The sequence below is a fragment of the Balaenoptera acutorostrata genome, chromosome 5 (genome assembly GCF_949987535.1).
Source record: "Balaenoptera acutorostrata chromosome 5, mBalAcu1.1, whole genome shotgun sequence".
Lineage (NCBI taxonomy): Eukaryota > Metazoa > Chordata > Mammalia > Artiodactyla > Balaenopteridae > Balaenoptera > Balaenoptera acutorostrata.
Window position 1 is genome coordinate 33,518,905 of NC_080068.1, and position 26,468 is coordinate 33,545,372.

At 41.4% G+C, this 26,468-nt stretch overlaps 2 protein-coding genes and 1 long non-coding RNA gene across 9 annotated transcripts in view; 1 reads left to right on the forward strand and 2 right to left on the reverse strand.

Annotated features, from left to right (window-relative positions):
* The window catches only part of SH3D19 (SH3 domain containing 19), a 180,480-nt gene that overhangs the window by 148,502 nt on the left and 5,510 nt on the right, over window positions 1-26,468 (reverse strand). The gene's annotated exons all lie outside the window — the stretch shown is intronic.
* Window positions 678-8,228, forward strand: PRSS48 (serine protease 48). Its single transcript, XM_057547120.1, is given in 7 exon segments — window positions 678-723; window positions 1,862-2,015; window positions 4,584-4,846; window positions 5,570-5,745; window positions 7,844-8,107; window positions 8,110-8,158; window positions 8,161-8,228. Coding segments are annotated over 7 exon segments (1,020 nt in total).
* LOC130708241 (uncharacterized) lies at window positions 15,829-21,916 on the reverse strand. Its single transcript, XR_009008357.1, has 3 exons — window positions 21,843-21,916; window positions 20,753-21,118; window positions 15,829-16,314 (listed from the first exon to the last, which is right to left on the reverse strand). It is a non-coding gene; the product is annotated as an uncharacterized LOC130708241 (long non-coding RNA).

A 26,468-nucleotide genomic window follows, 5' to 3' on the forward strand; every position in this document is an offset into this window, starting at 1 on the left:
AGCCTTCTAGCCTCAGTTCAGGGCATCTTTGAAGGGCCAGCCCAGCTCCAGAGCAACCTTTGGGAATGGCTGAGGCCCCTGTTGCAGATGCATTACATCAACTCTCCCTCTGCCCAATCCTGCTTCCATCCCCCCTCGAGGTGTTCATCCTAAGACTACTCCCCAACAAACTTCTTGCACACAAATCTCTCTTAGAGTCTGTTTCCCAGAAAAACTGACTTGCAGTACGGTCTCTGGCTAACACTGTAAATGAAGATGAAGACAAAAAAATTTAGAAAAAATTAGCCAGGTACTGGGTTAATTTCCTCTTTTTTCATTTCTAGCTTCTGAAGAATCCAGCCCATCTTTCATTTCCTTGCCAGAGACAGGGTTCCATTCCTTTCTGTACCCTCCAACCTGCCCTGGAGGCAGAAGCCTCAGACACCCTGCTCTCCCTGGACAGCCGGGGGCACCTCGAGCCCCAGCTCCTCCCCCTGGGTCCTGTAGCTGCATTTCTCAAGTCTGGTCCCTTCAGCGCCTGGCCAGGGTGAGGGCCAAAGGAGAGGAGGGGGCGAAGCCGAGGATCCAGCTAGGAGGAGAAGCTGGTCCTGCCCCTCTCCTCCGGCTGCTCCCCGGCGGGCCTCGCCCTGGGAGCCTGAGTCCAGAAAGCAGGAGGTGCTGACTCTGAGGACAGAAACATGGGCCCTGCGGGCTGCGTCTTCCTGCTGCCCCTTCTGCTGGGCGAGCCCCTGAGGCTGGGGGTGGAGTGGAAAGGAGGAGGCAGAGGTTTCTTGGCTCAAGAAGTTACCATATAGAGTAACAGGACACTCCACCCACGGGATGTGACTTCTGAATGGTGTGGCCTGCGAAAGTCCTGAGGGGACCCTCTGTGCCAGGCCCCAAGCAGTCCAAGGCTCATGGATATAGAAGTAAACACAAAGATCCCCGCCCCTGGGGGGGCTTATAGTCAATGCACATATCAAATATGTGAATTATAAGGCAGGTTAGAAAGCAATAAATACTGTGACCAGAGAGGGGCGTCTAAGGTACAGGGACACTGTCACTTTAAATAGGGTGGTCAAGGAAAGTTTCACTAAGAAGAAGCTATTTGAGCAAAGACTTGAAGGAGATGAGTGATTTAGCTAAGAGGATTGAGGGAAAGAGCATTTCAGGCAGAGGGAACTGGAAGTACAAACGCCAGTCAATGATTTCAGGAATAAGCTTGTTCACTTATTTTTCTGGCCCACAGTGATTTAAAAGCCGGGTAGGCTGAGAGCAGCAAAAAGATAACAGGTAGCAAGAAAGAAAGATATACAAATACTGCAAAATGCTAGTTCAGTTCAAGAAAACATGACAAAAGTAAATAGCTTATAAACCTCAAAATCATCTGAAGGCATTAATGTATTTACAACCTCACATGCTTGATACGCCTGATGGCAGCCGTGAATCATCAAGTAAAAGTTAAATTATGTTCCATGTATGCTGCTAAAAAAGTTAGGTAAGTAAGTATGTAATATCAAGATTACCACTAATGGGTAGATATTTATAAAAATTTGGCCTTTAACACCAATCTGAGAAATTTAAGTAGGTAGAAAGCCTCTCTATTCAGTGAATCTGGATATAAGAGGTGTTGTTATATATTAATGATACGGTGTATTTGTTTTAGCGTCTTGCCTATCCTTTTCTTTCCAAAGGAAACCTCTGCAGTCAGGTGAGTGGTCTCCCCTTGGGCCCAAGACTGCTGGGCTTGGAACTGGAATAGGATGGAGTATGGAGGCTCGGGAGGACTCAGGTCCCAGGAATGGATGGGAGTTTGGAGATGATAAGATGGGGATCAGGAGAACAGCACAACCGGATTCCCATGCTTCCCTCTTTCCTCTTTCTCTAGTGTGCGGACGACCTGTATACTCAAGCCATGTTGTGGGTGGTGAGGACTGGCCTTGGCAGGTCAGCCTGCACTTGGGCGAGTCCCACGTCTGTGGAGGTTCCCTCATCAGTGACAGGTGGATACTGACAGCAGCACACTGCCTACACAGGTGAGTTCTAGCTGATTGGTGCCTAGCACACAGAGAGGTTCCCAATAAATATTTGAATGAACCCATGAATGAGCCAACAGACTAAGGAAAGTGCCAAGATGAACAGGCAGAAGGAAACCTAGGTCATCTTGGACTAGGGACAGGGCATAGAGGTAGAAAAAAAAATGATGAAAATAGTCACTATATTAGAAGCTTTGCTTACTTTTCACCACATCACTTCCTAAACACCAGTCAGGGAATTTTGTCTTAAGCTGCTTTGGGTCACAAACACAATCTCTGAGAGAAGCAAGGTACCACGTGGTGAGTAGCTGTAGAGAGAGCCACACGTAAAACTGATGTCTCCAGCCAACAGCTAATGAAGACGTGATAAACCCTCCTGAGTCGGGCCTTGAGATGACACTGCAGCCCACCCTGAGTGCAGCCTGGTCAGAGGCACCCAGATCCTGATCCACAGAAACTGTGAAATGTTTGCTGTTCTAAGCCTCTAAGCTTTGTGGTAACTTGTTATGCCACAGGAGATGACATATATCCAGAAATCAAAACAACAGGACTGGGGCTTCCCTGGTGGTGCAGTGGTTGAGAATCTGCCTGCCAATGCAGGGGACATGGGTTTGAGCCCTGGTCTGGGAGGATCCCACATGCCGCGGAGCAACTGGGCCCGTGAGCCACAACTACTGAGCCTGCGCGTCTGGAGCCTGTGCTCCGCAACAAGAGAGGCCGCGATAGTGAGAGGCCCGCGCACCGTGATGAAGAGTGGCCCCCGCTCGCTGCAACTAGAGAAAGCCCTCACACAGAAACAAAAACCCAACACAGCCAAAAATAAATAAATAAATAAATAAATAAATTTATTAAAAAAAAAAAAACAAAACCAACAGGACTTTTCAATAACAAACTGAAAGCTCAAAGAAAATAGAGTAATAACTTCAAAATGCTGAGAGAATTCCAACTTAGAATTCTGCTCATATTTACAAATGATCAATCAAGTGTGGGAGAGAAATAAGACATTTTCAAATATACAAAGCAGAAAAAATATTACCCCTCATGCACATTTTCTCAGGAAGCCATAGGAGAATGCACTTCACCAAAATAAAGGGTGGGGCGGGGACAGGAAAACATGGGATCCAGAAAAAACAGAATACAACACAGAAGAAAACCCTCAAGAAAATAATAAAGAAAAGTACCAAGGTTGGAGTTAGAGGGCAGAGGGCTTTAAAAAAAAAAAAAAAAAGACTTCCCGGGTGGTGCAGTGGTTAAGAATCCGCCTGCCAATGCAGGGGATACGGGTTCGAGCCCTGGTCCAGGAAGATCCCACATGCCGTGGAGCAACTAAGCCCGTGCACCACAACTACTGAGCCTGCGCTCTAGAGCCCGCGAACCACAACTACTGAGCCCGTGTGGCACAACTACTGAAGCCTGAACGCCTAGAGCTCTGCAACAAGAGAAGCCACTGCAATAAGAAGCCTGCGCACCACAACGAAGAGTAGACCCCGCTCACTGCAACTAGAGAAAGCCCGCGCGCAGCAACAAAGACCCAATGCAGCCAAAAAAATTAATTAATTGTTTTTTAAAAAAGGATAGTATTGATAAAAAGCCTAACAGGTGTCAACATATTGAGAGATATACACTTCTGGTAGACAGTTTGGGGAACAAATAATGAGTCAGTGATAGGTACATAGAAAACTTAAAAAACAAAGAAGTGAGACCACATTATTAATTCCAGGAGAAGCAAAAAGTTTTGCAAGAAATCTCATTATGGTACTCAATATGGCCTCATAGTGAATAATGTTTTCATAGTCACAAGAACATACATACTAAATACTGATCTAACAAAAAGTTATATTAGATGAGGAGGATGGTGAAAAGGAAGTGGGGAGTTGGCAGTAATTGTTGGGTCAATCCTCACCTTCTACAGGAGGAATACAATATTCTAAAACTGAAAGAAAAAAATTAATGGCAATATATAGGGTTTCTTGAAAACACTAGGGAAAATGCTAAAAGAAAGAGCTAAGAGTTGAAAGTGATTGCCTTTGGATAGCATGAATTGAGGGCAGTAGGGCAGAGAACTTCTGTTATTTATTTTGTAAATCTGATCAAACTACTGAACATTTAAATTACATATATATCATATATACATATATATGAACTTTGGTGGTTATATTTTGCTTTAATTTTTTAATTTAGAAATAAAGGTCTAGTGCTCAGAACTCAAAAGTGAAAATAAAACAACAATGACTGTTAAGCATATAGGCTATGGCTGAAACCACGGAGAATAGTAGAGGTGAATAAGAGAACCAGGGAAAAAATACAGGACAAAACTCTGGCCATAATCATATAAAAGGAGACCACAGAAACAGCAGACAACAAAAGAAAGAGTGATCAGGGAGTGAGGGAAGGAGAAAAGAAGACAAACCAACCCTATGCCAAGTTGGAAGCAGCCTGGTTAATTCCAAGTCTGTTACCCTCCTTTCTTACCTAAAGACTTAGTGCTACACACAGGCAGCTTGTTCTGACCCAGCTGTAGCACAAAAGCATGCTCCACTTTTATTCTCCTCTTTCTCTTCCCCTTAGGCGCTGGATTCCTTTCTTATATACTGTGTGGCTGGGATCAATTGACATAGGCCATTCAAATACAGGCGTGAAGTATCATGTGTTCCGAATTGTCATCCATCCCAAACACCACAGTACCACTGCAGACATTGCCTTGTTGAGGCAGTTCTCTAGAGTCACCTACAGTTCTTCCATCCTGCCCATTTGCTGGTCCAGTGTCAAAAAGCAGTGGACAATCCCAGACTCTTGCTGGGTGACTAGATGGGGAAAAGCAGAAGATGAAGGTGAGAATGGGAAGAGAAAGGGGTTGTTTTATACATCACCTTCTTGTACCCATTCCAGAATATTCATATTCTAGGCATTTCATTCCTACGGCAAATATTTTCAACAAAACCAGACACTATCTGAAAGTCTTCAAATAAAATATTTGCTTATTTATATGTTTATTTACTCTTATATCCTGCCTAGAGTCTAGCTATAGCAGCAAGAAAAGATACTAACAATTTATTTATTTATTTTTTAATACTAACAATCTAAACACACAATTACCTCTCTGAAACAGAGGTTAACAAGCCTGATGTAAGGTTGGAAAGAGTCTAGTACTTTAAATCTGTTTTTAAAGTGTTGTGTTGTGTCAACTCTTTCCCAGGATAGAGTAAAGACAGGAAATGATCTGGGAGCAGAAAAATGAGAAAGGAAAAAGTTTTAGAATACTGTAGAATACTCACATCTTTACTTAATCAAAATATATCAGCACTTCTCTTTATTTAGAACATTAGGAATGACCCACGTGGCACATTAGAAAAGCCCCAAACAAATAGAATTTTGAATTATCCATTGTTTTAGATAAACTGTACCAAAAAAACTCTTCCATTAGCCAACACGATTGGAAAGTGACTGTGTTCTGCTTTTGGATTCCCATTCAGAGATGTCTGCATATCAGGACTGAATGTTGTCCCTGTACCTTTCCAGGCTGCTTTTCCTTTCACTCCTATTTATCTCTACAGATTCTGACTACCCTACCATCCTCCAAGAAGCAGAAATACCCATCATTGAACAACAGCATTGCGAAAAAATCTACAACCTGGTGGGTTAGCTACTGCCACAAACAGAGCCGGTCATCCAGGAAAGCATGATTTGTGCTGGTGATCTTGAGAAAAGAAAGGATACTTGCCAGATCAGGGTTTGCTCTTGAAATTTTTTTATTTTAACATGAGATCTTAATTTGGATCCAGGTTTGCCCATCTGTAAACAACAGTGAATTGGGAATCAGGAGACAAATGTTCTGACAATAATTCTTGTGTTAACCTGGATAAGTCACTTAACCTTTATCTATTAATTTAATCTCTTCAACTACTGATCTAGAGCAATGCTAACCACTGGTGCTTGGATTTTCACAGTCTCATATGTTTTCATAAATATATTAAGAGGTTGACATAGAAGTGCCAAGTTTTTAATTTTTTGAAGTAAGAAACATTTCATTGTACACTTAAAAGATGTCATTCCATTGTCTCCTGATCATAACTGTCTGATGAAAATTCAGCAATCATTTGTGTCTTCCTCCACTGGGTGTGATGTGTTTTGTTCTGGCGGCTTTCAATACATTTTCCTTCATATTTGATTGTTAGAAGTTTGAATGTCATGTCCTAGGTGTGATTGTCTTTGTCTTTATCCTATTTGGGATTCACTGACTTGTTTTTTTAATCTACTCTTTTACCTTTCATCAAAACTTGGGATATTTGGACAATAAACTCACCTTGACCTAAAAAAAAAAAAAAAACTTGGGAAATTTTCATTCATAATTTCTTCAACTATTATTCTGCCTCATTTCTCTCTTTTCCCCTTCTGGGTGAAACAGAAAATTTGTAAGTTACAACTTTTGATATTTTCACACAAGTCCCTGATATTTTATTTTTACCTTTTTCTGTCTTTCAAATTGGATAGTTTAAATTAATCTATATTCAGAATCATTGCTTCTTTCTCCTGCCATCTACATTTTACTGTTAAGTTCATCTAGTGAAATTTTTATTTCAGATATTTTATTTTTTAGTTCTAGAATGACCATTTGGGTTTTACTTCCTCCTTCCCTCCCTCCCTCTCTCTCTCTCTCACACGCATTTTTCTATATCTCTGCCAAAATTTCCTGTCTGTATATTCATTATTTACAAGTCAAACAACAATGAAACACAACTTCACACCCAGGAGGATGGCTATAATCAAGAATAGATAATAACAAGAGTTGGCAAGGAATGTGGAGAAATCGGAATCCTCACATACCTAGTGAGAATGTAAGATGGTGCAGCCACTCTGGAAAACCTCAAAAGGTTAAGTATGGACTTACCATATGATCCAGGAATTCCACTCCTAAGTATACACCCCAAGAGAAATGAAAAATACATCCATATAAAAATCTGTACATGACTATTCATTGCAGCATTATTTATAATAGCCAAAAAGTGAAAACAACCCAACTGACCATCAGCTGATGATAACAAAATGTGGTATGTCAATATAATGGAATATTATTCAGCCATAAAAAGGAATAGAGTACTTACACATGCTATTGACATAACATGGATGAACCTTGAAAACAGTACACTAAGTGGAAGAGGCCAGACATAAAAGGTCATATATAGTTTCATTTATACAAAATATCCATAATATGCAAATTCACAGAGGCAGAAAGTAGGTAACTGGTTGGCCTAGGGCTGGAAGGAATGGGAGGAAATGAGGGTGACTGCTTAAGGGTACAGAGTTTTTTTGGGGGGTGACAAAAATGGGCTGTGGTAATGGTTGAGCAACACTGTGAATATACTAAAACTGAACTTTAAATGGGTGAATTGTACAGTATGTGAATTATATCTCAATAAAGCTGTTACAAAAAAATAGCAAGATTGAGAGATACATCACCAACTACTATCACCACCATTTTATATAAGAAAGCATTATCTTAACACTAAAAAAGGCAATAAGAACCTAAAATTAGAAAAATAAGGACAGTTCATTCAACTGAATGAATTTAGTGAAAAACTCATCATATTTATTTCTTTTCAATCACAGATGAGTATTTTGAAACTACTGATATATTTAGCTAAGGTCTCTGCCAATTTCAGATTCTATGATTCTAAATTTCCATGTCAGTGGGAAGTCCATCCAGTCCCTCCGGATTTTTACAGCTCCATGGGCTCCACTGCCCCATTCGAAGGAACCTCCACCCCTGTGACCACTCTCCTCTTCATGGTCCTTCTTCACTATGCTCATGACCTTTATCTCTTCCTTAGGGTGATTCTGGAGGGCCTCTGTCATGTCATATTGATGGTATACGGATCCAGATAGGATTGTCAAGCTGGGGAACAGGATGTGGTCTTTCTTTTCCTGGAGTCTACACCAATGTGACCTACTACCAAAAATGGATTATGTCCATTATCTCAAGAGCTGAGGTCTTGGATGCCAACAACCTGGACTTAGCTGACTTCTTGCTCCCTACTGTACTGCTCTCTCTGGCTCTCCTGGGACCCTCCTGCGCCTTTGGGCCTCACATTTTACCAGGAGAGTAGGCAGTGTAGCTGAAGCTGCTGGCCAAGTACAGGGCTAGGAAGGAAAGCATGGAGAAGAAGCCCCAGGGGCAGAGAACTCACGAGGAGAGTCGCTGGGAACTCTGGATGACTTCATTAAAATAAGGAGAAATGATTTTGTTTTTGAGGTTCTTGATTCTGGAAGTACGTTTCACTGGCTGGAATGTGAACAACTGAGAAATAAGAATGCCACTTCTGTGCATGGCATTCTTTGTCCCTGACTATGCATCTTGCAAGGCAGGAAGGATGCCTTCCATGAAGAAGTATTTACAGACACAAATGAAATGGCGACAGAAGCAGGCAACAAAAAAAGTATCTGGGAAGGCAAATGGGAAGGTCCTCAAGAAAGTACATTAAGGGTTTACTTTGTGCCCATAGGTTGCATTATGAGCATCTTACCTGGTCTATCCTTCTCTACTTTCTCTACTCTTTGTGCTTCCCCTCTGTAACAAGGTGTCAAATAAGAAACCCATGTATGTAGTTCAGCTCTGAATATTTCTGAAATGTTTACTTTTTGAAATGCCTACCACCAAAAATGGATTAACGTAATAATCTCAAGAGCTGAGGTTTTGGGTTTCAATAATCTGGACCTATCCAGCTTAATTTTACTTCTTAATAAAGTACTTTAAATGTTTATAAGGAAAAGATTATTTCCCTTGCTTAACTAGCATGCTTCTTTTTGTTGAACAATCATGTGACCTATACTATTTCCTTTTCTGCCTAGGCTTCCAGGAGCTCAGAGCTAAGTTTTATACATGATTTCAGTCATTATCTTTATCCTAAACTATCTGGTATAATTCTACTCATACCCCTTTTTATTTCAATCATCCTTCATTTCTCATTTGAATGAATTTAAGTTTTGTTGCATCTGTGTCTTTTGGGGTAAGTCAACTTTCAAAAACAATGTTTTTGGATTAAATAAATACATTTAACAGGAAGTGAGGGTAGGTTTGGAAAGTTAAAGTCCTTGCTAACCCTGAACCTCATCTCTCCTCTAGGCTGCCACTACAGCCTCCCAACTGCTGTTCCCACGTCCTTACCGTCACTCACACCTATGCTCAAGTGCATTTGTTCTCCACAGAATTCAGACTAGTGTTTTAAAAATAAAGATTTTTAAAATGCTTTTCTCCTCCTTTCTCCTGTTTACCACACTTCAAAGGCATCCCATTGCTCAAAGAATAAGAACCAAAGTCCTTAGCAGGACCTACAAAGCCCTGCTGGATCTCATCCCAGGCTGCCTCGTCAGCCTCATCTGGCCTCACCCCACCTGCTCTCTACACTCTCACTTCCTCAGATGCTCCAGAAGCCCCTTCTCAGCACCAGACCTCTGCATCTGCTATTTCCTCTTCCCCGCTGTCTTTGCGTGGTTAAGTCTTACTGATCTCAGTTCACTCTTCACTTCCTCAAGGAAGCTGTTCCCAGCTCTCCTGACGAGAACAAATCCCCCCAATATACAGTCTCGCAATACGGTGTCCTCCTTGATAGGACTCAACACAGGTGTAATTTAACATTCATTTGTGTAACTGTCTAATTAATGTATGTCTGTCTCACCAAAATGCAATGAGGTCCATGAGAGGAAGAATTTTTGCTTTTGCCAACCACTATATTCCAGTCTCAATAAGTATTTGTTGAATGAGTGAATGAATGAATGAGAAATAAACACACAAACTCTCTGTCTCCCCAACTAAGGACCTTTTGTTTACTGAGGTAGCCAAGAACCTGGCACAATGTCTTACACAAAGTAGGTTTTCAAATACAGGTTAAATAAAAGAATGAAGGAAAGAATGTTTTGGCCCCATTCTCTTTCGTACCTCTCTCCACCTATAAGGCACAAAGGAACAAACAGTACACAAAGCAGGTGAACTGAAATCTTTCTCAGAGACAATAATTCAAGCTAAGCAAGCTCTGGAATGATACAGAGGGCAAAGCAAAATGGCAGCTGAGAGAAAAGAAAAAGAGAAAGGAGGGGCAAGAAAGGAAAATGGAGGAGAAAGGACAGACTAAAATCAAGAACTGGAGAAGAACAAATAGGAAGAGAAAACACACAAATGTATGAGCCAGGATGACATGGCAAGGGGCCATAAAGAAGGTCAAGGAAGCCAAAACACTGCTTCCTATCATTCCTCCAGACCCTTAGGAAGCAACTGTTCCACAGCATGGGAATCTGACAATATTCTTCTCCTGAACCAAGAGTTGAAATGTAAACCTTTTGGAGAGACCAGGCCATTCAAGTGGGAAGAAAGGGATAACTATAGAAGAAGACCACATGACCTCACCACTGACCACAAGACCTGACCACTACTGGCTGGACTTACTAGGGATGAGCACTTGACGTAAGAGCTGCCTAGCGGGTAGGGGGGCAGGTTGGCCTAACATCTTACCCAACAGATGCACTAAATACTGGACAACCCAACAGACCCCTTCTCATGGGAAGTCTGAAAATGGGCCCTAGAGTATGTCAGTGTGCAATCAACAATATTAAGTACCCACCATGTTCCAGGCATGTTCTAGGTACTGAGGATACCGCAACATATACAGTGCACCAAGCCTACCTTCAAGGAGTGTACATTCCAGTGGGGCAGAGAGACAATAACCAAATGCAAAATACAGTCCTCCCTCAGTAGCCACTGGGGTTTGTTCCAGTACCTCCAGGGATACCAAAATCTGCAGATGCTCAAGTTCCTTATATAAAATGGCATAGTAAGTTGACCCTCCAAATCTGTGGGTTCCACGTTCGTGGATTCAACCAATCCCACAGATGCAAAACTCTGGTTATGGAGTGCCAACTGTAAATGTTTATTATAATGCCAAGTACAAGAAAGTCTGATAAAGGAAGGTAACACAGAAGCAGCAGATAAGATATCAGGGTGGGGGACTCCACTTTAGGTCGGGTGGTCAAGGAAGTTTCTCTAAGGAGGTGACATTTACAGAGGCCCGCATGAAGGAGGGAAGCAAAACAAATACCTAAGAACCTTCCAGGTAGACAGAACAGCAAGTACAAAGGTCCTGAGGTGGGAGGATGAGTTAGCACACGGCTGTGTGCGTGTGAGTTAGAGCAGAGGTCACTGCTGAGCGGAGGCGGGGGGACAGGGCTGGGAATTGGGAGCAGAGGGGGAGCAGTGCCCTAGGAGCTGCAGTAAGGGCTCTGAATCGCATTCTCAGTGGGATGGGAAGGTATTGAGGGCTGAGAGCAGGGGAATGATCAAAGAATAGAAGAACAGAAGGTCCCACACCACTGCTCACGGGAGTCCGCAGAGGCTGTGAGGGAGCTAGGATGGTAGACAGGGGAGCTGGATGGTAGCAGAATTAGACAAGAAGCAGAGAGAAAGACAATCAACCCCAGTCAGCTAACAAGCAAAACACTAGAGGACTACGGCACCTGAACATCAGTGAGGAAGGCTCGATTCCAGGAGGCTGTGGGCTGTTTCTTGTTTTCCCTGTCCCCTACCAGCACCACCCTTATAATAAGGCCCCGTGAACCAAGGTGAAGAAAGGCACAAGCCCAAGTTTTTTACCATCTACTTTATAATTCATCACTAAGACACCTACCTTACTTCCTATTTATTTTTTCCCTTCTTACCCAGAGCAATATTCTTCTCATTCCTTCCTCCAATTTCCACCTCAAGGCCTTATTAAAATCTGTCCTCTATACCTGGAATGCCCTTCTCTTGTATACCTCAACCCAATCAATCTGTTGATTAGAAAAGGAGGCAGTGAATATCTGAAAAACACACTGAAAGGACCCTAGGAAATGGTTTTAAAAACTAACAGGGAATGGGTGAAGTATACGGTATGTGAATTATATCTCAATAAAGTATTTTTTTAAAAACTGAGCAGGGAAGTTTTTTTCCTGCTTATACAAAAAACGACTAGTCTATGGTGTATTTAGGGCTTTCTAAAGATCTTCTAAATAATTCTTGTGATTGTATTTCAAGAAAAGGCTCAAACTAACTACATACATTTTCTGTTTCCATTGCTAAAACACAAAATATAAAGCTTAACCCAATATATGAGTACAGCAACTGGTAACACATGACTGGAGGACCAAAAAATCAATAAACATTTGTATTCACAGAACTAAAATGCCACACTTACTGGTAACGAATTTAGTCCACACCACCACTGACCAAATGAGGAGAAAATTAATAGGAACAACTTTACATCTTATTTTGGAGGTGGGCTCAATAGCCTTTCTGCCTTAAAAATCTATTTTAATTTGCAGAATACTTTATTCCTTGGAATATCTGCTTTAATATGCTCCAATTTTCATTTTCTTGTCCTGAGGAATTTTAATTAAGGTTGGATTTGCTAAGGTCACATTTAACAAATAAAGCTATACACTAAGGCTGCTGAAATCCAACCAGAACTTTTTTTCCCCCAAAAGTGAGGAAATATAGTTACTTCCAGATCTTCTACTTATATAACAAATAGACTATTTCAAGTAATCACCCATTTTTTTCTTTATTTCATTAAACTGTAAAGTCACCCCCAACATGTGGCAATATTACAGAAAAAGGATTCAGAATAATAATAAAATGTGGAAGCTTTATTTTTATATTATTTCAACAATGGGTATTTTACCTTTTCAGATGCTTGGTTTCATTCTGAAGCTATAATATTCTCTACACCAAATTTGACTACGTACAGTTTACATACTAGAAATCAGTTGCCTGAGAATTCTGTTAAACATGATCCTTCTTCAGGAAGGAAGGGAAGGGAAGGAGTCATTCAAAATAACCAGAGATTAATTTTATTCCTTACAATCAATAATTGAGAGGAAATGTTCACTGTCATAAGAATAAAAAAAGACTGAAATCTTTAATGGAAAATTCTAATTGCTTTCCAGGATAATTATCCTCAACCAACCCAAATTCTCTCCACAGTGTCTTCTACCATGTAAGTCTTCACTTCCCATCTCCATGTGGTTGGAATAAAGTGACTGAGGTCTAGTCCGGTGGCTCTTTGTGCCACTCTTATGACACCTAGCCCACACTGCCCTGTACCGTAATTAACTTTGATAATTAACACCCAGGAGTAAAAAGAATAGGATGGGATGAGGCCTTAAGGCTCCAAAATGCTAAAGGCATCCTGATTTTAGTGGAAATTAGTGAGAAGAGGGCAGATTCTAGACACAGTTGGGTAGGACTGTGATAACATTTTGATTGGATTCAGATGTGATTCGATGGATTGGATGTGGGTGATGGGAGTGAGGGTGGTAATTGGAATAGGAGGATGGGAAAGATAAAGATTTGAAAAGAGAAATCAAGAATGACTGCTAGGTTAGTGGCCTGAGAATGGCCATACTATTAAATGAAATGAGGAAGGCTGGAGGAGGAACAGTTTGCTGGGCTATCAAATGCAGTGATAGGCTGAATAATGGCCCCCAAGGATGTCCCTGTCTAATCCCCAAACCTGTGAATATGTTACATTACCTGGTAAAAGCAACTCTGCACATATGATTAAGTATTTTGAGATTTGGACATTATCCTGGATTATGGGTGGGCCCAATATAATCACAAATCTTTTTAAAGAGGAACGCAGGCGAGTCAGAGTCAGAGATGTTTATGAGACTATGCAGAAGGATGGAAGCAGAAGGATGGAAGCAGAAGGAAGAGAGGAACAAAGATGCTATGCTGCTGGCTTTGAGGATGGAGCAAGGGGCCACAAGCCGAGGAGTGCAGCTGGCCTACAGAAATTTTAAAAAGGCAAACATGATTCTCCCTTAGGCCTGGAGATAAAATGCAGCCCTACCAACACCTTGATTTTAGCCCAGTGAAACTGATTCCAGACTGCTGGCCTCCAGAACTGTAGGACAATTTGTAGCAATTTGTTACAGCAGCAATGGAAAACATACATACGTGTTAGATTTGAGATGTCTATTAGATATACAAGTAGAGATGTTGAGAAGGCAGTCTGGAGCTCAGAGAGGGCAGGACTAGAGAAAAAAGACCAGAAGAATCTGTTTGAATTATGGACCCTCTTTCCCACATTACTCTAACCCTGCATCCCAAAAAAAGCACTCATGCACAAACACAACATTTTTTCATGAAATTTCAAGATGGTCAAGAATCTCTATATTTGTGGAACCTCTAGAATAGTGTAAGTAATCACAAAGCAGCCTGTTCTAACTCTGATGATTGTTCCCTCCCTAAGGAGGAGGAAACAAACTAACTCTTCATTTAAAAAAAAAAAATCTTTTAAAAAATATTCTTTTTCCTAACTCTGCTTACTAAAAAAAACCCCACAATGTTACAGAAATATCTAACATAGGAAGTTCAAATCCCCATGTACCGGCTGTGTTCATCACTATCACCCTTTACATGTTCTTCTCTTGCTTAAAGATGTGGCCAACATACCTCTGACTCCTTTTTAAATGTTTATACAGATATACAGGTTTTTTTAACCTTGCTTTTTTCTTTGATTAAGCTTGCTTTTTAAAATTAGCTTATGATAACAGAAAGCTGGTTACAACAATTGCAAAGCTTCAGAGTTGAGACTTTCCATTCCTTCTATTAAAAATTCCACATAACTAGGCTAGATAAAAAGAAGGATAGCAGTTGGTTGATCAAAGAAATTTTGTGTCAATGAATTTTAAATAATGAAAACATTTTTGCCTGAAAAATTAAAATCACTAGAGCATCTTCAAAGGCAAGTATTTGGATTTCTCCTATCCCCCTATGAGTTCAATGAAGCTATTTTATTTCTGAAACAGAGAGCTAACATGAAAGACCTAGAGGAGATAGTATTTTTTAAAAATGCATTTGCTTCACATTCTTTTTGTCCAAAGTGGCTGAGTTGGTATCATAAGGAAAAATATGTTAGCTCACTTAAAGAGGGCCAATAAATGACCAGTTCCAAAATGGGCACATTTTAAACTTCTAAAAACAGGTCACAAAGAAAGTAAAACAAAAGAGTGTCAACCCGCCTTTCTTTGGAGCCGATCTGGCTTATCCAAGCCCTTCCAAGAAGGAGCAATCCACTGAGCATCAGGACAGGAGAATCCTCAATACTGCACACAGTCGGCTTTGCACAATGCTTTCTATCAAGTGTTTGAATCTCTACAAGTGAAAAACATCTACCAAATACTATGTGAGTTCATAAAATATGCTCTAGAAAAATCCTTCTAGAAGAAAGATTATATTTTTCCAGCCATGAATGTAAGCTAAGTATAAGAGGACAGACCTGGGAATTCCCAGAAAAAAAATAAAGGAAAAAAAGGTTCAAGGCCATGCTAAGAAATTTGAGCTTATTTAAGGGGAAGATTAAATAAGGCGTTGAAAGGCTTTAATGCAGAATAACATGATCAGTTTGCATTTTAGAAAAATCACTTCAGTGGCTGTGTAGACAATGGATTACAGACAAGCAAGTCAGGAGGTAGAAAGGCTAGTTAGTTACAAGGCTGTTGTGAATGGTGAGAGATGCCTGGACAAGGATGGTAGCAATGAGGATGGAGGCAAGAGGACTTAGTCAAGGGCTACCTAGGGGATGTATTCAATAGACTCTGGTAACTGACTGGTTAGATATAAGTAATCATGGGGAGGGACGAAGTTAAGAACTTCACCCAGGTTTCTGGCTGGGGCAACTTGAGTTGTGTCATTATATGGAACCTTGGAGAAGATAGCTTGGGGGTGAGAATTATAAGTTAAAGACATCAGGAGTCTATAAAAGAGAAATCCAAACAGATATTACATTCTTACAATGAGCATTTATTAAATAAGCACACTGAGAGATTCAGGATATATTCCAAAAGCTCAACGGGCCAATTTCTAGTTACTTGTTAATTGCAGAGAGTTCATGAAAAATATTACACACAAAGAATTCTGAAACTAAGTTTTGGCCATTAGTTTCAGTCTGCTCACACCAGGGAACCCTTAAGGAGGCTGAGGTAGATGACGCTGTTCCCAGTGTTCCACAGCTCTCCCTGCAGAAGGATGAGCCACCCACTCGAGGGACCAGGGCGTCCTACAGAAGGATTATCCTTCCCTGTACCACTAACATCCAGTTGGCTACAGAAATGTGAGTAGAAGTAATATATGCCACTTCTGAGCAGAAGTTTTAAAAGCTGACACATCGTTTGTCCATTGCTCCGTTTCCCAGTTAGGAACTGCTCCTCCAGCCAGGATCCCAGAATGAAGAAGACAAGTGAGGCTGAGCTGCAGCTCACCGGCTGAATATACCTGTCATAAGATACCGAGCTTTAGAGGTTGTTTGTAACCACAGCATTAACAAAATATGTCAGACGTATGATGGATATAGGTGTTTAACAAATAACAATGTATGATTTGTATTTCCCCTCCTCCAGTTGAATTTTTCTGGTGATCTGCTACGAAGCAATCTGATGGGCAAAAAGAAATAGTTGGCCCAAGTATCCCAAAACTGAAACAGAGAATTTTTAACCTGAAAGAAAAGCTGATAGTCTGGAGTCAGCAAACTTCTTCTGTTAAGGGATAAACAGTAAATATTTTAGGCTCACAAGCCACACAGACTCTGTTGCAACTACTCAATTCTGCATATACGGCACAAAAGCAGCCATAGACAATATATAAAAGAATGAGCGTGGCTGTGTTCCAATAAAACTTTATTTACAGAAACAGGCAGTGAGCCAGATTTGGTCCACAGGGCTATGGTTTCCAGAGCCCTGGTCTAAATCCTTCATATTGTCAATGAGGAATCTAAGACCTAGAGAGATTAAATCAAGGACATACAGCTGGCTGGTGGCAAGTTGAGCATTACAATGCAGGTCTCCTCCACCTACTGCTTTAGAACAGGTTCTGTTGCATCACAACTTGGAGATGAAATACACAGCAAAAAATAAGGCGGAGGACGCTAAGGGTAGGTTTTGATTATGTTAAACAGCTTTCAACAGTGTGGTTATAAATGAGGATTTGCTTTTCAAGTGATTATGGCTTTCATAAAAACAAGTGAATGTCATAAGATAGAATAGGTGAATGAATGATAAATTAGCCAGTGTTTGAAAAATGATCTTCAGAGGAAACGCAATTATATACTTCCTTCCTACTATCATTTTCTCCAATACTTAACAATCATTTCTTTTATCAACAGGACAGCATTTGCTACGATCATTGCAGTAACTCACCTTAAGGCAAAACAGGTTTAAAAACATACCACAAAATGAGCAACAAATACACTAGACCAGCAGGCGATTATTTCACATGGTATTTTTAATTTATTTTCCTTTCTTTTAACTTCCAAAGTAATACTCATTGGAGGAAACTCAATACAGAAGTATATAGAGTTACACACTCCACACCCTCCTCAATTCCACTCCCCAGTGTTAACACATGACTGATTTATATCAGGAGAGTGCAATAAAGCTACCTTCTCTGAGTCATTCTTTCAAAAACAAAGAGGAATACAGGTTTCCTGACCAGATATCCCTTGAAAATCATGTTTTAAAAAGCAACAGACAGATTAGGTGTGGTCTGTGGCCTGGAATTGAGAAAAGCAAGCTGCCTATGCAGGGTTTAAATGGAGGGTCTTGACCCCAGCGCTGTAACCAGATGAGCGGGGCTCCTCAAATACCTTGATGATGCTACTGTAGGATGTGCAAACACTTCCGAAACGAGTAAGACTCTCCACACTTTCTCTTTCGGTATTTTATTGGGAAAACTTGGGCCAATTTGCTCATAAAAAGACCAACAACCTTAATCAGTTTTTCTTTTAATCCATACTTGAGGGACATCAGTGACAATGGCAGAGTAAAGAACTCCAGAAGTCTGTCCTCCGTAAAAGCAGTTAAAAGCTGGCAGAAACTGGCAGAATCAACCCTTTTTGAACACTGAAAACTAACCAAAAGCTTGCAGCAACCACTTGATGCACTTAAGTACAGTGAAACACTTAATCAAGGAAAACTAGCTGGGTTTTGGTTGCAGTAGCAAGTTTTGTGGCATTTTAACTTACCCTGGTCCCATCCCCCATTCTCCAGCTCAGTGGAAGCCTTGAAAATAATAGCCTGCCCTCTTGGTACTGGTACTGGTACCGGTACCGGTACCAGTACCAGTACCAGAGGGAGCAGAAAAGACCTCATTGACAAAGAATTATAATAATTTGTTTTGACTTGTCCGGTGGAACCCTGGAAGACCAGCACAAAAGACTTGCCTTTATCTTGCCTAACTCAGAACTCTCCTAAAAAGTGGCTAGCTCGAGAAAACTTATTGAAATCATTTACAGGCAAATAAATATATTTGTTGCGGCTGCATGAGGCAATGGATAATAGTTGGGGCAAACAACAGACTAACCAAAGAAGTTGGGGGGAAAGGCTGAAGGATGAGATGCTTTGGGAAATGAGGGCTTTGAAAAGATCCCACATATTCCTAGGAACCTAGAAGTCCATGTGCATTCCCAGGGTGAGTGCATGCTCAGAAAGAATCTGAGAGGGCCCTAACCTCTCAGCTCTGGCTGAACTACAGGCTCTGCACAAGCAGAAAGTGAAGGTTAAGGTTAGCTGTACTCTGCTTGGCTGAGTGTTGAAGGTGTGCTGTGATACACACACAGAGCCCCCCTGCAAAGACTGGGAGATTTTTTTTTTTTGGTTCTAGGCATTTAAGGAAAACTCTGTCCAATCACTAGCTGACCACGAAGCTAATGAAACTGAGACTTCAGTGCCACACATCACACAAAAATTACACACTCTACAAAATTAGTTTAGAAAAATCACTAGACAAGCAACAACAATCATAATAGGCAGCAATAACAAACCCTGGGGAGGGAGAAGAATCTGATTTCAGAGTTGCTACATTGTAATATTCAAAATGTCCAGTTTTCAACAAAAAATTATGAGGCACACAAAGAGACAAGAAAGTAATGGCCCATGCACAGAAAAAGAAAAAAAAAAAGCAATCAATATAAACAGTTCCTGGAAGCCCAGACATTGGACTTACTAGACAAAGGCTTTAAATCAGCTATTTCCAATATATTCAAAGAGCTAAAGACACTGTTAACAGAATGAAAAAATAAACTGCAAACCAGGAGAAATATTTTCATATCTGATATCCAACAAAAATTTGAATGCAAAATATATAAAGAACTCTTTAAAATTCCATAATATGAAAACAAACAACCCAATTTAAAAATGTGCAAAGATTTAAACATTCTTCACCAAAGATGACATAATGGATGTCAATTAACCACATGAAAAGATGCTCAACATCATTATCCATTAAGGAAACACACATTAAAGCCACAACAAAGTATCACTACACATCTATCAGAAAGGCTAAAACAAAAACAAAAGCAAACGAGAAAAACCTGATAATACCAAGTGCTGATGAGGGTGTGGAGCAACTGGAACTCTCATTCATTGCTCATAATAATGCAAAATGGTATAGCACCACTCTGGAAAACAGTTTGGCAGTTTCTTGTAAAGTTAAGCATACACTTACATATTACCCATTAAACCAATATCTAGGTACTTAAACCAAAGAAATAAAAACTTGTGTTTATGCAAAAACCTGTATGTTTATTCATAAATACCAAAAACTGAAAATCACCTAAATATCCTTTATCAGGTAAATGGATAAACAAACTGTGGTGCATTAATACAATGGAATACTACTCAGCAGCAAAAGGGAACAAACTATTGACACAGTTAACAACATGAATGAATCTCCACAACAATGTGCTGGGTGAAATGATTCCATTTATATCATATTCTGGAAAAGGCAAAACTCAGAGACATAGAACAGATCAGGGGTTAAATGGTGTAGAGAAGATATGACTGCAAGAGGCAGCACAGGAATTTCGAGGTGATGAAACTGTCTGTATTCTGACTATGGGGGTGGTTACAAGAATCTGTACATGTATCACAGCTCATGGAACTACGTACCCAAAAGAAGTCACCTTTACTGTATGTAAATTTAAAAATTAAAGGAGAAAAAAGACTGCAGGGCTTCAAATCCCAACTCTATTTCTCTTTGCCTTGTTGTTCTTATTAAAAACAACCTGACTTTCTGTGTTGTTAAAGGATTACATGAGTTCCTGGCATACGCCAAGCACTAAATTGGTGAGTGATCAATAAAATGTCTTGTTCAGACATGCTAAAAAGTTGGTACTTTTAAAAAGCCCACTGCAAGAGGAAGAAATCTAGTTTTTAATTAAAAGAGCAAAGAATTGAAGAATATTGGTATTAAAACCCCTAATTCTTCATCACCTTCATTAAACATTCATTGGAAACCTATGAGGTGATAACTATCAAATTACGTTCTTCAAGGTTTACAGAATCCTCGAGCTCAAGGAGCTACTGAAAGGCTTGTTCCCAGAGCTACGTAGGTATCGGCCGTGATATTTCACACGAAGAGCAAACGCGCTCCAATCAAGGCTTAGTACTCAATGGTGGGTATCACTGCCTCTCTCCTGGGAAGGTGCCAACTGCAAGCTCCTTTTCCCGAGTCGGGGCAGGTCAGCATCCTTGGACTTGGTGCTCGCTGCGCTGCCCTACACCCCATCCATCATCAGCCGGGTCCATCCTTCCTCGAAAACATCCTTAACATCCACCCTCCGCCCATTCCGCACAGATAGGGGGTTTGGAGCTTTTTAAGAGGCAGCAGCTGCTGTAAGTAACGGCGACTCCCATCTTCCCAGTGTCTCCCTCTTTACCTGAAAAGTAGCCTCCTTTCCTTGGCCAAACGTCCAAATCCACACTTGACCTTTCAGAGCCGATGCGCTGGAACCCAACATGGCGGCGCCCTTGGACGGGGAGGGGCCGCTCGCCTCCCAGAGGAGAAACAGCCGCGGCCAAGGTTACCCTAGAGGGAGGCCGTTAGGAAGGACTCCGAGCGCTGGACTTGACATCCATCTGCTGCCTCTCAGCCCAAAGCCTGACGCCAGCCGTACTGATGGCGCCAAGTGGCAAACATCTAATGTTCATCATTGCTAAAAAGGCAACAAGAAAAGATCTGGCGCGTCAGAGCATATTGTTTCGGTGAGCCACGGGCAGAGCAGAAATTCACTCTCCATAGTTGCCTGTGGATTCGGGTTAGAATAAAATGTAATCAAACGAACGATAAAGACAACATTACATCATTTAAAAAATTCTATTCTATTTGACAGACGTATTGAATATATGTGCCAGGCACCGTTCTGTGTTATGGGGCTATAACAATGAACAACATAAATCTTCCCTCGTGGAACTCATTACTGAAAGAGTGTCCGCATGGAATCTGCCAATTTTACCTTCTCTCCATTCTAAGAAACCTCAGAACACCCCCCAGGCCCAGAGTCTCATCTGACAGAATCAGCTGCAGGCGATTCTCAGATTCTCATGTGCAGGTGGCCAGGTGGGTACCACAAGACCCTACCATCCCCTCCAGGAGAAGGGACCAGGGATGGGCCTGAAAAGGTGGCTACTATATACTTTGTCATTAGCCTCTGAGGTCAACCAGCATGAGACCCCTGCCCCAAAGGGGCACTCTGTGCAGGACCCTGACTGGCCAGCCTACTTAGAGTCTCTTTCTTAGGGAGGCTGACTGTAAGAAAAACAAGAGTCAATTATTCAGTAAGTTCAGAAGCCATGGAAGGAGACAGAAGTGAACTGAGTCACCAAAATGGTGGTGTTAGTAACGTAAAGAATAACAGTCTTCCCAACTAACAAAGGAATGTTCTCCGGGGTAACTATTTGCTGTCAGTTTCCTAGAGCTACTCTTATTTCCAAATGACTTCCAAGGCTACTTCCTGTCTTCCAACTTACTGGAGTATCCTTATAAGCCGCCTCCCGACAGCTGAGGTTAGCAGAACAGACCTCTATTTCTTGCAATCTGAAAGAACGTTAACTATCACACACGTTGCTTTCCAGTTACTTCAATGATAAGTCCTTACATCATTCTTTATGTGGAGTCTTCTTAGGCTATGGATAACAGAGGGACTGAATAAAATCCATGTATAAAATGCATGGTGGATTCCATTTATTTATTCTGTTTGACTAAAAGGCATCACAACATAAATTACTTATGATGGAAAAATATTACAGTTCAAATTACAAGAAAGCACACTGAAACCACTCAACATCACATTTTTTAATAGGACACTAAGCCAGTGAGTCTCACCTCACACAGAACTCCCAAAATCCAGTTCTCTAGATACTGTTCCAAAAGTAATTAATCAGGAAAATCTGAGGGTGGGGTCATGAGCATAGGTCTTTTTAAAAACTCCTCAGTTAATTCTGATGCCCAGGCAGCCCTGAGAACCCTGGCACTGAGGTAGAGGTGATTGAGTACCTTGTAACTCAAAGTGTGGTCCAGGGACCAGTATCCGCAGCATCACCTGGAACTTGTTAGAAATGCAAAATCTCAGGCTCCACCCCAAACCTACTAAATCAAGATCTGCATCTTTACAAGATCCCCAGGTGATTTGTAGGCACATTAAAGTTTGAGAAGCACTGTTTAAAGGTCTCATTGCTACAGAAATGTGAGAAATACCACACCACGTTTTAAAGTTGAATGCCTCAAGAAGAAAGGAGAAACAGGAATAGAACAGCATAAAAGATAAAATGTTTGTGATATTAGGCATTTCACATTATTAAGCATCTAAATAAGAGTAATACTCAAACACAAGTCTGCACCTTTTAAAACTCGAAATACTACTCCTTATTCCAAATGAATTTCACCTACAAACCATACCTTCCACTGGCAAGAGTTATACCTCAACGGAGTGACACAAATCTACCTTATAATCTCCAGATAGCCTGTTATCTCCACTGAGCTAGTGTGTATTGAGGGGGAGTCCTTGTGAGGAAATAAAGAAACAAGGGTGGTGACAAAGCAAGAAAGGATCATTTACATGGGTGGCCCCATGCTGAGTGAGGGGCCTTCCAGTTTTTTGTGAACACCTCTGTACTAGTTTCAAAGGACTCTTTGGAAATGGTGATATTTATCGCCAGAAAAACGAATTCTCCACACGTGCAAACGTTTTCTTCTGTGCCTTGTTCTTGGCCGGCTCTCAGAAAAAGCATTTAGCTTTCTTCCAGTATAGCGATTCCTTGACTAATGTATCTTCAGAAAACAACACTCCGGTACACTGAAGTCAGCCGTATCGGAAACAAACTCTGAATCCTACGCAGCAGCCCCGGCATGAGTTATAGGCTCATCAGTGGTGCCACTGAGAATCTGCTCGTAAGCATATCAGAGCAGGGACAAAATCACCTCCTGTCACAGCTTCTATTTATTTGTCCCCTGAGAGGTATTCAGACCTGGCACTCGGCAAAATGACAAAATCAGAAAACTGTTTTCAGATTCTATAGGTTTCCTTTGCAATACCCTTAAACTTGTCGAAGTATGACCATGACCCTCTTCAAGAAATGTACATCACACATGAGAACGTGACATTTAAAAGCATGTTTCCCATAGTAAACTTGTATTTAGAGAATGAATAATTCCCATTCAAAAGATGCAAAAAGGGAGGGGCCTTTAAGTTATTTGTCCAAGGTCACATTATAAAAAAGTACAAAATAGCAACAAGAACCTAGGTAACCTCATGTTAACAAAAATAGCCTGGTGGTAAGGAGAGAGAAATATGATCAAGTCAGAACTTTTATCAGTTAGGAATTGCATTCAGCTGCTAATTAAAAGACCTAAGAGAACAGCGGCTTAAATAAGACAGAGTTTATTTTTTCTTAAATAAAGGAGGAGCAGGCAATCAAAAGCTCATCTGATGACTCTATTACCACTGGAAACTGAGATTCCATCCATTGTTCTGCCCCACCATTCTCAGTGCGTGGCTTCCATCCTCAAGATAACCTCATGACCCAGGATGGCTGCTGTGAGCTACACACCCTTGTCCCTGGCCGGGGGATGGAAGGTGATAAGGGCAAAAGGATATTCTGTGCAGTTGAGCCCCCTTTAAAGAATTTTTCTAGAAACCACACTCAACAACTTTTTCTTGCCTCTCATTAGTAGGCTGGGTGAAGCAGTTTCACAGGTGGGTACCTTGCCACAGTCAGCAATATAGGGTTCCACTGACCAAGGAAGACGAGAATAAATACTGGGTAGAAGTCTGCACAGAACCCTACTCCATAGCTTTCTAGCTACGTGACCTTGACTAGATTATTTACCCCCTCTGGGTAAACACCCCCTCCGGTTTCTCATCTGCAAAACTGAAGGAAATCATCGCACCTATCTCATAAGATTGGTATGAGGACTAAGTGAAGGAAATACATGTAAAACAATTAGAATACCATCTGGGACCTAGCACACAATAAATATTAACTCATTATTGTTTGATTATCCAGGGCTTTTCCAAATTCCTCTCATACTCTAACTTCCTCTCCATTTCCAAAATTGTACCTGTTGATACTCTAGTGTGAATGAGTTTTAGTCACAGGTCATCTCAAGTTGGATACGCATTTCATGCCTTTCCTAAGTGCCAGACAAGAGCACACATGGGATATTCTGGACAGAACTGGGGTGGAGGAATTGAGCTTACAGTCCCCAAAAGGCAGGGTCTAAACACAATCCCAAGGCACGTGTTTGGAGAACCTGAAGAAACTAAGGTGAGAGTAAAAAAGAATGCTATCTCCTGTGCAGAAGAATTCTAACAGATTTATGTAGATATTCTGCCCCCCTACAGTATGGGGGGGTGGCGGGGAGTGGTAACCTTGGCCTAGAGAAACCTGAAAAACACTCCCTCAGCCAGGAGATCAAAGTCAACATCAACAGTTATAAATGATGTTAATATGATACCCTTAATATGTGGTTAAAATGGTACTTTACCTCCCAAACACCCAAAACTCCAGTCTAAACATGAGAAAAACATCAGACAAATCCCCATAGAGTAACATTCTACAAAATATCTGACCAGTACTCCTCAACACAGTCAAGGCCATCAAGAACAAGAAAAATCTGGGGACTTCCCTGGTGGTGCAGCGGTTGAGAATCCGCCTGCCAATGCAGGGGACACGGGTTCAAGCCCTGGTCTGGGAAGATCCCACATGCCGCAGAGCAACTGGGCCCGTGAGCCACAACTACTGAGCCTGCGCGTCTGGAGCCTGTGTTCCGCAACAAGAGAGGCCAAGGTAGTGAGAGGCCCGCGCACCGCGATGAAGAGTGGCCCCCGCTGGCCACAACTAGAGAAAGCCCTCGCACAGAAACCAAGACCCAACACAGCCAAAAATAAATAAATAAATTAAAAAAAAAAAAAAAGAAAGAACAAGAAAAATCTGAGAAACCATCACAGCCAAGAGGAACCTGAGGAGACACGACAGCTACATGTGATGTGGTGTCCTGGATGGGATCCTGCAGAGCAGGAAGAAATCAGGTAAAAACTAAGGAGATGTTAGTAACAGGGAAACCTGGATGTGAGGTAGACGGGAACTCTCTGTACTATCTTAACAATTTTTCTGTAAATCTATAAAACTATTCTAAAAAAACAAAGTTTATTTAAAAAAAGAAAATAAAACAATGATTTACTGTCTGTACACCCCTCCCCCGCCACGCACCCATCCCCACCCAACGGCAAGCTTAGAGTCCCTAAAGGTGAGGCCTAAAGCTGCTGAGGGGCAGGAATGGATGTTGAACCTTCGTACAAACGAGGGGGCCGGGCCTCCTTCCTCCCCACCTTAACCCTGCTCTTCGCTCTGAAGCTACTAGACATATATTTTCATCTTGTACTTAACGGATAATATTTTCATCATACCTATGTTCAGTATTATAAACTCCCCCAGAACACATCCCATGTTCTCCACTGATGAAGTGGAGTGCCCATCTTGAAAGGCAGGTCCCTGCGGCACAACTTAAGCTAACGTGACTGCCTTTTTCCCAGTGAGGCGACATCTCGAGTGTGGCACCTTGGGCTTTTCCCTCATCACAAGGAGCCTGGAGAAACCCACCCCCCCCCCCAGATCGGACCCCGCACACTGGCAGGCTTCTGTAAACCGAGTCAGAAGCTATTTTCCTCCTCATCCCCTAGAATCATAAAATGTAATGTTGGAAGCCTCATCCTTTCAGTTAATAAGGCAAAAACTAAGGCCCAGAAAGATGCTGTAAATTGCTGGAGGCTAAAGCTAACTGAGAGAGACCCAAGCGTTCTGAGGATAAGACTCTAAGTACCATTGAATGTAAAGCTGAAACGATCTGAGGGAAAATAGTTGCCCCCAGAATGTAACATGCCAATGACCTTATAGAAGCACTGCATGAATAGTGGCAAAGTTAAAAAAAAAAAAAAATGAAGGGATGCACCCTGGTTAAAAACAGGATGTAGAGTCATTAACTTACCTTTGATTTGTTGAAATCACTTTGAACACAAATACTTATGTCACAAGAATGAGCTTTTCGGGCTTCCCCGGTGGCGCAGTAGTTGAGAATCTGCCTGCCAATGCAGGGGA